This window comes from Sinocyclocheilus rhinocerous, unplaced genomic scaffold, assembly GCF_001515625.1.
Source record: "Sinocyclocheilus rhinocerous isolate Xijiao unplaced genomic scaffold, SAMN03320098_v1.1 scaffold1554, whole genome shotgun sequence".
NCBI lineage: Eukaryota > Metazoa > Chordata > Actinopteri > Cypriniformes > Cyprinidae > Sinocyclocheilus > Sinocyclocheilus rhinocerous.
Window position 1 is genome coordinate 388,746 of NW_015641022.1, and position 14,087 is coordinate 402,832.

Below are 14,087 nucleotides of genomic sequence, written 5' to 3' on the forward strand. Positions count from 1 at the left end.
ATTAATTAATAAGTGCATTTATGTTTGTTATATATAATGAAAATGATTAAATCCTCAAAAACAATATAAAAAAATAATGAAATAAGTCAAAACGTCAATTTCACGATACGGCAAATAAATAAAATGTGACCCTGGAGCACAAAACCAGTCTTAAGTCGCTGGGGTATATTTGTAGCAATAGCCAAAAATATATTGTATGGGTCAAAATTATTGATTTTTCTTTTATGCCAAAAATCATTAGGATATTAAGTAAAGATCATGTTCCATGAAGACATTTTGTAAATTCCATACTGTAAATACATAAAAACTGAATTTTTGATTAGTAATATGCATGGCTAAGAACTTCATAATGAAGATTATCATCAAATGGAATAAAAAAAATAGAGAAAAATGTTTAAGCTATATCACTCAATCCATCCCAATATTTTAACAGAGCTCATCTTCATTTCCATTAGGCTTTGTTCCTAATGAAGACGGCCATTTGTGCCGGTTTTGCGCATCACGTTATAAAGGCTTAGATTATGATCTCTGATAAACTTAAACGGATCAGAAACTTCAATTAAACACTATGAGATGTAAAGGACCGATTTCTTATAGTCATCAGATTGTTACAGATCTGATACAATCAGACTTTATCAGCCAGTCTGGTATGTGTGCTAGAGGAAGTCGCAGTTTTTAAAGTTTTAAAGTTTTTAAAGGTTGAAATGAGGTTCAATATTAAAGTCTGAGTTCGTGACAATATCCACTTTTATTAATCTATAACATTTCTTTACCAATTGAGGCCTGCATATCTCTAGGGTATAAATAAACCATTACTATTTACTGCTACACAGCTGTTTATAATTAAGGTTAAAGGCCATTTAAGATGCATGGGAAGTGATGTTGTGTTATGTCTAGCTGTTTAAGATCTATTTGGCTTTCGCATTGTGTCTCAATGGTTAACTTCATAGTTCATCTAGTGGTTTTTGAACATGCTTGGTGTGAATGAACTCTTAAAGGGATAGTTCACATAAAAATTTAAATTCTGACATCATTTACTCACAATCATGTTTTTCCAAACCCATGAGACTTTGATTAATCTTTGAAACACAATTTAAGATATTTTTAATAAAAGACTTGATTTCTGTACCTCCACTGAAAGTCCAGGTGCTAGAACAAACCTCATTGCTTCATCGTTTAGATTGAAATAAAAACCTAAATTAATCACATAAAGTTTCGTAACTCTTGGACAAACCATTGCCTTTGGCCAAAATACGAGTCCATAATCCTTAATAACGCTTTCTTCAATGAAAAAGTCCATTACCTGTTGTTCTCTCACATCAAAATCCACTGATATATTTGTAGAACTGTTTTCGCTTGTAAACCGTCTGTGCATATTTCTCTCCTGATTCAGGCTGAGATGACTTTTTCACTGGAGAAAGCAATATTATGGATAGAGGACTAGTCTTTTAGCCGAAAGCAACAGTTTCAAGTTAAAAACCGCCTTGATGATGGATTTGTTTATTATAAACATGCAGCTTTTTGACTCACAAGACATTAACTGATGGACTAGAGTCGTGTGGATTACTATTGGATTATTGCAATGTTTTTTGCTGTCTGGACTCTCGTTCTGACGGCACCCATTCACTGCAGAGGATCCATTGGTGAGCAAGTAATGTAATACTAAATTTCACCAAATCTATTTCAATGAAGAAACATATCCACTGAACATAAACAGTGTATGCTATTCTGTGTCAGCTGCGTCACGCGGATACGTTGTTTTCGTTTTCTTTGCGTACAAAAAGTATTCTCGTAGCTTCGTAAAATTACGGTTGAACCCCTGATGTCACATGGATTATTTTACCGATCTCCTTGCTACGTTTCTGGACCTTGATTGTGGTAATTACATTGCCGTCTATGGGAGGGTCAAAGAGCTCTCAGAATTCATCAAAAATATCTTAATTTGTGTTCCGAAGATGAACAGAGGTCTTACGGTTTTAGAATGACATGAGGGTGAGTAATTAATGACAGAATTTTCATTTTTGGGTGAACTAACCCTTGAAGGGAAGTGAGTTTTCAGCAAATTTTCATTTTGGGCAAACAATTCCTTTACTAAACTTTTTGGATGTTTTGGTTACCTGGACTTTCATTGAAGGGACAGAAAATGACCACAGAATTTTCATTTTAGAGTAAACTATACATTAGTCATTATGTGTAGCCTAGTTTTCAGGCCAATATGAAAGACTTTGTAGAGTCTGAGGTGTAGATCTCTTACTTGAGGCAGGTGCAGCTGTAGCCCCTCTCTAGGGATGGGTTGGCGTGACGGGGTCTGGTCCAGTTGCATGTTGAAGAGCGCTGACAGAGCGGCTTGGGCAGCCCGAGCTTTAGCAAGTTTCTTATTTCGGCCTGAGCCCTCAAACGTCTGTGAGTCCACGGTCACCGACATCACAAAGTTCTTAGCGTGGCTCTCCCCGCTCTCCGACACAAACTCGTATTTGAGGCCCGGCCGCAGCTCGTTGAGAATCATGACAGGGTTTTTGCCGCTGGTCGAGGAGGTGAAGGAGGAGGGCGGCGGCAATGGCGCCTGCATAAGGCTGTTCGTACCTGGCGCCTGGGGCACGGGATACTCTCCCAGCGGTTTTAAGGAGCCGTTGCTGTTGGAGCCCAGAAAAAACGTTTCCTCGGACGATGCCGGCGTCTCAAACCCGTTGAAGAGCATGTCAGGGAAGTCAGCCTGGTCGGAGGTGAAATCCGTGTTGACGGTGAGCGTACGGCCCATGGCCATGTGCGCCTCGGATGCGTTTGGGAACTGCACAAAGGAACGCAGGGCCTTCTCAGCGGCGTTTAACTTGGCCTTTTTCTTCGTAGGCCCCGAGCCCTCGAACAACTGACCGTTAACCTCAACGGTCATGACGAAGACCGGCGCATGGACCGGGCCGGTCTGCGAGAGCAGCTTGTACTGCAAACCCGGTTTGATCTCGTTCAGCTGCATCAGGGCGTTCTTGGGCAGAACCGGCCCTGGTGTTTTCTTACGTTTCTTGGGTCTGAATTTGGAGTGCGCGTGGCCATTGTTGCCCTCCTCCAGGGGCCGCTTGCGACCCCCTCCTCCACTACCATTAGGGAGCTGCTCCACCCGGCCAGCTCCCTCCTTAGAAGAGACGTTGTCCAGGTTGCGGTTTTCCTTTACGTCGGTGCTGCATGAACCTGCGGTGCCCAGAAAGAGTAACTTACAACGCCTTCGTTGCAGGATCTTGTAAATGTAAAATTTATAGATTCCTTTATCTTTCTTTGTAACCGAACAAGTGATGTGTGTTCCTTTTGTTGTGTGTGCCGAGGGAATCTAGCATGATACATTTTTAGACTAATCTTGTGAAAAATCATTATGAGAGAAATTTCAGAGATGACACTGAACAAAAAAAATATTTAAAGGAAAAAAAAAAAACGATTAATTAACATAATTAAGGAAGACCATGAGGTATAAAATCTAAATGATCATAATCATCAGTTTAATTTAAAGTACATTTTCAGTTTTGCAGGCAATGGCCCGTGCAGAGTCAATCAATCATCTCGTTGGAGATAAAATATGTATTAATGGAGAACAAAAGCAAAGCTTTAAAAAGACTAATAGCTACTTAAAAAAGGCTCTTTTTGAGGGATGACAAATGCACTTTTTCAGGTCCTTTCATATAAATAGAGGTTATGAAAAAAAAACAATAAACTGGGTTCACAATAAAAAAAGTTAAATATTTGTAAAGTTTTTAGTATGGCGTTTTGTGAATATCCCCCCCCCACTAAAAAAATCTAAACTAAATAAATAATAAACAAACAAACACAGACAAGCCTAAATGCAATTATTAGGTTTGGCACTTTGTGTGGATGACATTTTATATTTATGTAACAGTGCTTTTCACTCCTTAAGGTTTTAGAAATCAAATTAAATAAACACTGTAACAGTATAAAAATATAAATGTATAAAAAATAAGGCAACATATTAAATTGCATGTATTAATGTGTGAACTGTGACAGTAAAAACAATTAAAAAAATAATAAAATAAATACAATAAAATAAAATAAAAGCTGGCCTTAAAATTATGTTGGGTTTATTAATATTATTTTATTTTGATGTTTGGGTGAAATAGAACCTGGACAATTCTTTTCATGAGACTTATCTCATGTGTTTATATTTACAGGTCACAACTGTTTTGCCGTAATAAGCAGATGAAACACACATCATCATGTCCTGTTCACAAAGCTGATGGAACTTTGGCTAAATTTTCATTTATAACATCCTTCAGCAAAAGCTCGCTAGGTTACTGCTTTCAGTGCTCTGGTAGAGAGAGAATAGCATCCGTGAACAGTAGGGGAACAGAGTAAGAGCTCTCTGCAAACAGTAGGAACAAGAGAGTGGATAAGCGAGTGGGTGCAAGGCAGGAGGAGAAATAAAATGAAGACATCTGAGAAGAGAGAAAACCGTGTGAGAGAAAACATGGCGGGGACAAGAGAGAAAACATGGAGGAGAAAGAACCAAAGAGAGATAAAAAGAGAGAGAAATATACGAAACATTCTGGAGCAGAATCTGAATAATCAAAACCCTTCTTATACGTGTGAATGCACATATCCACGTTATACACACACACACTCTTGTACTCTTCAGCTCGTGTAATCAATTTGACCACATGCGATCAATTCCAGCCTAAATGATGGAAAGCACACTCTTGATAAAACAACAGCTTTGTTCCAAAACCTAGTGAGCTGCCTGCTTAGGTGGCATTTTAAAGCATCATATGCCACCCAAAAGGTACTGTGTGCATATTCAATCTCATAACTCACTGCGACTAGGGCTGGGTATGGTTCAAAAATTTTCGATATCGATACCGATACCGATACCTTGACTTCGATACCGGTTCCTGAACGATACTTTTTTCGATACCAATTTTATGAAATCAATTTTAACAAGATTACATTATCTAACAAAAAAACTTTGGTTTTATTTTTCAGCTTGTTGATGTTTATTCAAACTCAAAGACTCATCATCTGAGCCACTGCACAAAGGAACAAAATGTAAACAACACAATAAATCAGCTCGATGGTATCGAGGCAATTCGGTCGGTGCCTAAAAAATATCGAACTCGATACCCAGCCCTAACTGCGACAAACTGCATCAGCTATTATAATACATTCAGAAACAAAAAGTATCAACAAAACATGCCATCTAATTAAAATTGACTATTTTACACAATATTTGTGTTTATGTATTTTTATGCTTATAAGAATAATGTGTCAAATAATTCATTCAAATCTGTGCTTTGTGTGAGGATCCCTACTTGTATGATGCACCCCATCTAGAATGTTACAAAAGTGAGGTTCGATTTTCAATTAAGATGTGACCATAGAAGTAGACCGCAAGGCAGGTCGCTAGGTTTCAGAATAAAGCCAATGTTACACGAAAAACAAAGAAACCCCAAAAGATTTGTACAATGCAACTTAACTTTAACAGCCCAGGACAAACAAAAACAGCTTAGAGATGTTCAAGCTGTCAGTTTAGAGAGCTTGCCCACCTTCAGCTGAAAGTAAAATCAATCGCACATGCTGACAAAGCATAAAACTTACAGTTCTTACAGTTGGCAGTTAAAAACATTGCCTCACTACGTGCTATACATTTTCCAAAGTTCTAAATAAAACAGAATATTAGAGTGAGTTTTACAAGAAAATACTATAATTTTAGTCTTTCTACTTTAAAAATGTTCATTTAATTCATTGTTACTTGCTGATTCTTTGCAATTATTTGTGAAATTTACTAGCAATTTCTGAGTGAAAATCATTCCTACTCCAATTTTTTCCCAGTGCATGTAAAAGCAAACACGCGCAGAGGCACCGGCAGTTTAAATCACATAGAAACAGAATTTTTTCCTCTAGAGCCATGAACTTTAAATGTATATGTCCAGTAACAGTGAGGTGCACTGGCTACTTTTGTGTGGCCACCATGTTGATTCACAAGCTTTCTGAATTTCCTATGGAGGAAATCAATGGAAAAATACTGGCTGCTAAAAAAGTGGGCCAAAAAAAAACAACTTAAAAAAAAAAAAAATGTATTAGTCATCGGGGTGGAAAATCTGGTGCTGAATGAGTGCATATAGCCATCGCTCCTGCCAAGCAATGAATTGCTGTGCATAATCCTATAGTTTCCTGCTCCTAAAATCTATACCTGATAGAGAAATATGCACTGTCACAGGTAGAAAGCTTTTGAATATCAAGTAACGCTTATCTGCAGAAAATCTAAATAAGAAAGCGTCCGCTTCACTACAGACCAGTAATAAATGACGGGACCCTCCATTGTCAGTGGCTCTGAACAGAAGAGGCTGAGTGACGGGACAACAGAGGGTTACATTTCCTTTGGGTTAACAACTCTTCCCAGAACCTTCTATTCACAGCACTGCTGAATGAAGAGGAACAGGACTCAAGAGACACGGAAAGAACGCTGTGTATTTCTTGAATCCGATCAGTCTTCTTTGATCACGTTCAAGTAAAGTCCAATGAATTAGGGAATGCAGCATTTTTATGATATACTCACAGTTTGATGGTTCTATTTCTTTTTTGTCACCTTGTTTTAAAACACTGTTGACAATTTTTTTGTTATCTATAATACGTTTTCAATTATTTAGCTACATTTAAAATTTGCAATGGCAAAAAAAAAAAAGTACATAAAAGATGCTTAAAGTCATAGTTAACCCAAAAAATAAAATTATCCCATCATTCACTCAATGTCATCTCATTTTTATGTCCTTAAAATAAAAGTTAATGGGGTCCAATGTAGTTATCAATTTTGGGTGAACCACCCCTTTAAACAAGTTTTAGAAAGTCATTTGAAATTACTTTCATTATTATGTTTTCAGGAGCATGCTGTGTTGTATGTGAATAAACCTTGCATACTGGATGTCTGATATATGGTCAAATTAACAAATATTTCAATATTTATATTCATCAAGGACATTATTGTCAACCAAAATTCGTTGTTTTTGTTATTTCATTGACTATTAAATGCCATTTCAGTCAGATGAAAACATACTGCAATAATCAAAACGAAAAGTTATTTTCCATCAAAAAAAAATTTTTTAATTGGGGTCTGCATGGATTTTTTGCCTTTTTTTAATTAATTTTTTTTAACTCCATGCCAGATTCTTTTGTCTGTTTTCATAGCAAAAATCAAAACTAAAGACATTTTCCCCAAGTATCCTAAAACTACATTTGGATTAACTTGATTAAAAAAAAACCTATTAATGGTATCAACAGAATAAAACAATTCTCTCAGAGGAGTAGAAAATCCCAATCCAATAAAATATGTTTGTCAGACAAAGAGCTCATATAGGAGGCTTTCTGAATGGACTGAAGATTCTGGCCATGTTTAAACCCTCATATCAGCTGGGATTGTTCGGCGTGAGGGGCACATGAACTGTTCACTAAGTGACACATTAGTTAAGGGGCGTGTGCAGGGCTCTGTGCTGGAATGGAGGGTTCGGGGTTCAGATACGAGCACTCACTCATGTTCTCCTCCTCATCAACGTCCATGGTGGTGAAACGTCTCGACTGGCCCTGCGCTTGCTGAGCCATGGCCACACCTGACAGAAACACAGACACATCATTAGCGCTGTTTGCTAAAGTAAGCTAAATAACTATAATCACAGTTACTTTAGCTTAACCTTGGGGTCAGGGATTTGTACAAACCCCTGAAAAGAAGCATTAAACACACCTACACCATTTGCACTACAGAAATAAATGTAGCCTCAGACCTTAAATCATGTGGCTTGTTGAGGAGAACTGTGCTATTACTTCAGATTTTCACCTGGTGGATGGAAAATACTCCACAGACTTACATATGCTGTAAATATATGTATATATATCCCAGGGTTGGTAATACTTTCGAAAGAAGTCTCTTATGCTCACCAAGGTTGCAATTATTTGATCAGAAGTCCAGTAAAAACAGCAGTATTGTGAAATATTATTACAATTTATATTTTAATATACTTTTAAAATGTAATTGATTCCTGTGATGAAAAGCTGAATTTTCAGCATCAGTACTCCGGTCTTCAGTGTCACAATCCTTCAGAAATCATTCTAATTGGATGCTCAAGAAACATTTCTTATTATTATCAATGTTGAAAACTGTTGTACTGCTTAATATACTTGTGGAAACGTGATCTTTTTTTTTTCAGGATTCTTTTATGAACAGAAAGTTCAAAGAACAGCATTTATTTAAAACAGAAATCTTTCATAACATTATAAATGTCTTTAATGTCACCTTTGATCAATTTGATTTATTTATTGAAAATCATTTCAAATTCAGACTGAACCCCAAATGGATGAATCAGAAAAATCATTCATACTGATATGTGAACCAATTTGACTGATTCAAACTGATTCAACCGAAAAGAATCGACTCAAAAGAACAAATCATTCACACGTGTGGCATAAGTTTAATTCTATACATAAGTAAAAACTACAGCATTATAGAAAATGTACATGCCTTTTCCATGTCTGGAAAATACAATTTTAAAATTCCCTCATACTACCAAAACCATTCCCACACTGTAAACCCGAACAGTACTACTAACTTATAAAGATTAAGAACACTATGTGGTTGGACATAAATGTGTTCTGGCTGCATCAAAAATTAACAATGTAATTGTAATATTTTTGAGTACGGTAGAAAAGGCGAACGAGGTAGTGGAAAAAGGCATCGAATTGCGGGGTTCGTTTGTACCTGTACTTCCCCTTTCTACACCAGCTAAAAAGGTTACATTGTCAAATGTTCCACCTTTTATTAAAGATGAAGCGCTAGCAAGAGAGCTTTCACGCTTTGGCAAACTTGTTTCACCTGTTAAAAAGATCGCAATCGGTAGTAAATCTGAGTTATTGAAACACGTTGTTTCTTTCAGGAGGTTTACATATATGATTTTAAATAACGGGAACGAACTTGATCTGAATTTGAAATTCAGAATAGATGATTACGACTATACAGTCTTTGTGTCGACTGACACTATGAGGTGTTTTGGATGTGGAAAGACGGGTCATCAGATTCGTGCTTGTCCGGACAATAGTGCGAATGTCAGTAAACCCAGTTCTTCGGGTGCGCAGCGTAAAACTGGTAATTCTGATGATGTTGATGAATCAAATCCAATTGTTGTTAGTTTAAAAGAAGGGTCTGCAGTTGAAATAAGAAAAGAAAAAACTGTTACTGAAGAACATGGATTTGAGCAGGTAGAACCTGATAAATATGAGTCTGTGAATGAAAATAGTGAAAAGTTGGAATCAGTCTCAGTGAGTCAGATTCTTGATGTTGATTCTGCTTCGGAAAATACAAACATGGAGGGTGGTGGTTTGTTGATGGAAGTAGATCAAAGTATTTTTAAAACCCCTCTGAAAAGGAAGAAGAAAAAGGAATGCATTGCAAATAAACATGCAAGGAAAACAAGAGAACAGGCCAGTGAAAATGATCAAGGCGCTGAAAGTGTGAGTGATTCTTCTGATTCAAGTGCTTCATTTTGTTCTCAGACTGATTGGCCATTTCATAACTGCAGCACTGAAAAAATTAAGACATTTCTGAAAGTGACAAAAAATCTAAGAGGTGTACAAATTGTCGATTATTTTCCAAATCTTAAAAGATTTGTTGAAGTTACTAAAAGTTCAATGACTGAAGGACGCTTCTTAGACAAAGAAGTGTATCGTCTTAAAAAAATTGTTATCAAAGTTCAAAATAAAAGTTCAATGGCTGAAGGACGCTTCTTAGACAAAGAAGTGTATCGTCTTAAAAAAATTGTTATCAAAGTTCAAAATCAACTGAATAATAGTGACAATGAAGATTAATTCAATGACGGGAGCCTGTCTCTTATTCAGTTTTCTATGGCTAATCTTATCCTTTACTATGGGTGAAATCCACATTACTTCTTTAAACGTGAATGGAGCTAGAGATGTGAGGAAAAGATTGGAAATATATGAGTTAGTGAGACAAAAAAAAATGGATGTTGTATTTCTGCAAGAAACCCATAGTGACGATAAGAATGCTGTTGAATGGTTAAAAGAATGGAATGGTTTATCTTTTTTAAGCCATAATACTTCTCTCAGTGGAGGAGTTTGTATTTTGTTTGATAAAAATTTTGTTCCCAATTCAGTTAAAATGGAAGAGATTATAAAAGGAAGAATTTTAAAAGTGATTGCAAATTTTGAAAAGTATGTATTTGTCTTTATATGTATCTATGCCCCAACACAATTTTAAGTACACTGCCCTTAAACATTAAGCAAAAACAAATTTAAGCTTTTTAGTTTGACTTAATTGTTATTTATGATTAATGTTAACTTAAAAAATTTTTAGTTGCTTAATTACATTTTTTGAGGTAATCGGTGTCCACAAAAAGTTTGAGTATTTTGAACTTATCGGGTTTTACAGTGCATAACCGTAGGAACAATGTGAATAGTAAAGTGACAAATTCAAGAAAACAAACACACTCTCCTCCAAATCATTAGTCTCACTGAAAATGACACTTTACCAAAAGATCTGGTGTTGCAAGTACCAAAGAGAGAGTATTGACAGTCATATAATGTCTCTAAATAATGGCATCATGCATCCCGAGCTGCTTTAATTAGACAGGCGAGTGGAGCAGTGTGAACAAGAGGAAAAGAAGAGGAGAAGAGAGGTGAGAAGAGGACAGAAATGAAAGACGAGAGCAGAGAATAGGATAGAAGAGGAATGAAACACCATTGACTGTGAGGTTAAGCCTACAGTAAGTGTATAAATATTCAGCAGGAGAAACTAATCTTGGAGAGAAAGTGCCGTGCTTGACAGGCCGTAATAGCAGGAGCAGTCTATTGTGACTTTAATATCCATTCGATTAGACCTCATCTTCAGCTGCCTCGGAGGAAAAATACAGTTATTGACATCAACGGGCTTTTAGTCCCCTTGACACGGATGCCGCTTGAGCTCAGGTGAAAAACACAACACAAACACATGAGGAAAATTCAACATTCCATTAAAAAGAGCTCATAATAGAGTGGAGATGCAGGGCTGCGTTGACTTGAGGCTATAGTGAAGCGGCTTTTATACAGCGATGTGACACAGAGCCGATACGGAGAGCTTCTAGATTAACTGAAAGAAAAGACGCTGTCAAGGAAATAATGTCAGTATTTCTGCTTTCTCTTTCTTCATAGACACATTTTAAAGGGATAGTTCACGGGAAAAATGTAAATTCTGTCATTATTTACTCACGTCGTTCCAAAACTGAATGACTTTCTTTCTTCCGTGAACACAAAAGGTAAATTCACAGTAAAAACATCTGAACTACAGTAAAAAAAATTTGTTGATCAAATTCTTCACCCTCTATACAAGTTCTATGACAAATAAGGATGCCTAAAAAAAACGAAAATGGGAAATCTGTTAAAATTCTAATGAAGTTATATGGTGAATCTAATTAAGTTACAGTTGAGGTCAGAAGTTTACATACACCCTGCAAAATGTTAATTATTTTACCAAAATACGAGGGGTCATAAAATGCATGTTATTTTTTATTTAGTTCTGACCTGAATAAGATATTTCACATAAAAGACGTTTACATATAGTCCACAAGAGAAAATAATAGTTGAATTTGGGGGTGAAAACTTTTTGAATTTGGAGATCAGAATACATTTAACTTATTTTGTCTTCTGGGAAAGTATCTTCTGTAGCTTCTGAAGGGCAGTACTAAAAGACAATAATTATAAATTTAATTTATAAATCAAAAGTCACTGTCTGTAATAACTTAATATATCAGGGACATAAAAATAAACAAATAAAAAAGTATGATGTCATAGACCAAACCATTGAGCAACACCTTCACCTATCAGTCCTAAAGCACAGACACTCTATGTGAGATGGAAATCCAATGAAAGCCATTACAAAGCACATAAAGCAGCCAATCACAGCTCTCTGCATTCGCTCTGGCCCATTCTTCATGGGCGACACTTTCTTAAGCTAAACTAAATGGCCTAATTAATCTGGTCTAATGGTGGGTGACATCAAATATGCTACCACAATTATTATCCTATTAAAGATTCATATTCTATAAGAAAATTGAAAAGAGTCAGGGGAGTGGTGTTGTGGGAGTATTTGTCTGAGCAAAGCTGAAATTTCAGCAGGTGTCAAACGGCTCCTTGATTTTTCATCTCTCTGCTCTTGCTGGTCTGCTAATGGTCTATGGTGTAATGAGCGACTCGGAGACTCAGGCTCGTTTTGTGTGTGTCGCTTTTGATTTAGCTTCCTCTGCCGTTCTCATTTTACCCATGAATCCATAAAGAGCATTGAAATCAGCTTTAATCTACAAGTGGTAGACACAAAAGCGCAGGAAGGGTGCAGCTGGATGTGTCATCTGCATCAAGCACAGGTAACTGGAGGCCATGAAGGTCATTGTCTCAGCTTCACTTCATGCCTATACGGGAAGCGACTGATGCTGTGACTGATCACAGAACAAAAAACAGTAAGCTTGAAGCTCAACTTATAGAAATAAGAAAAAACATGAAAATAAAACCTGGTAAAAACAGTAGTTAAAAAGCCAGTAGTTTTGTTTAAATACAAAATGATGAAAAAAACAATAGTAATATAAATTTTTTTTCAAATAATATATATAATATAAAATAATATAAAAAATTGTAATAAAATTTATATTTTATTAAAATAATCACCTCACAATAATCAATCTCACAATTCTGTATGTATTTGTGTATAATTATTTGTGACTTTATCTCAGAATTCAGACTTTTTTTTTTACATATTACAATTCTGGTTTGTTTTGTTTTCTCCACCACGGAATAAAAATTATAAAAAGTTAACAGCAACTTTCTATCTCACAGAAGTGCGAGATAAAAGTCTGAATTGTGAGATAAAAAATGAAATAATAATAATAATAATAATAATAATTGCGACTATTTACCCCGAATCAGCCACTTATGTCACATTCATTTCTGTTAGGACCTTAGAAGCTCACCATGGGTTGGACCAGAGTCACAGACTCAAGAGTAACCACGAGAAAGGTGTTGACACTGGAACCCAAGCCATGTCACATTTGGCTTGTTTCTGTGGACTCTGAGGGCAGCGAGAGGAGATTACAGGATTTCCTGTTTGTACAGCTGTGTCATGTCCCTCCATCTCTGAGTACACACAGTCCAGAGACAGTTTAACTAGCAGCTGGACACATATCAGTTCATTAATGTTTCTAGCCAAACACACAAACAGAGAACAGCATCCGTTGTTTCAGAGGATCCCAAAGCCAGCTTAGGGCTTTTAAAATCCCAGTATGAATTTCTCAGAGTGCATCATATCAGGACACTGTGAGAGCAAGCGCTTCTGCAATAACAGAGAAACAGCAATCCAATATGAAATCAAAAATAACAAACCTCTGCTCATCTGGCTGACGCAAAAGTGCAGGACTGTGAAATACAGTTATCTGGGAGATGTACATGCACTCTCTGATTTCTTTTTCATTCATCTCGCATGGCTGTGTGGAGGAGATGTTCAATACATCTCTCTCAGTGTCTGGCTATAAGACCATAAAACTAGAAAAATAAATAAATTAGGGCTGGGCAAGTTAACGCGTTATTATCGCGTTAACGCATTAATTGATTAACGCCGACAATTATTTTATCGCGCGTTAACGCAGTTTTTTATTATTATGAAAGTCCGTTGCTCACTGGCTCTGAATACACATACAGACAAACCATGGGTCACAGGAGGGGTGGGATGTTGATCATTACTGGTTTGGGATGGGTGTCATCACACGTCTCAACCAATGAGAGCATTTGGGGTGGGCATAAGACAGCAGCTGCGCTCACATGAAGCGCTAATGACTTCGGCCCTGTCCCAAATAGAACACTTCATGTGCACTTGCGGTCTTATGGACTTACAATGGCCACCACGTGCGTTTGTCCGTTAAGTCCACGAGACCGTAGGGTGTCCCATTTGTCATTTTAGCATTCAGAAGGGTGCTCGCGAGCGCCCCCTTTGCGGCCGTTATGCGCCCTCGATCCGCACTTCTACCCGACAGCCAAAGCGGCATTACATCACGAAAGTGCGGACTCAGAGGAAGACC

General features: G+C 36.9%; 1 protein-coding gene across 1 annotated transcript in view; it reads right to left on the bottom strand.

Annotated features, from left to right (window-relative positions):
- adarb1b (adenosine deaminase RNA specific B1b) overlaps nt 1-14,087 on the bottom strand; it is a 90,096-nt gene that overhangs the window by 15,292 nt on the left and 60,717 nt on the right. The window contains exons 3-4 of the mRNA XM_016570303.1: nt 7,518-7,595; nt 2,255-3,183 (exon numbers count right to left, since the gene is read on the bottom strand). Of these exons, the coding sequence (XP_016425789.1) occupies nt 2,255-3,183; nt 7,518-7,587 (999 nt within the window). The 5' untranslated portion in view covers nt 7,588-7,595. The remainder of the gene's footprint in view (nt 1-2,254; nt 3,184-7,517; nt 7,596-14,087) is intronic.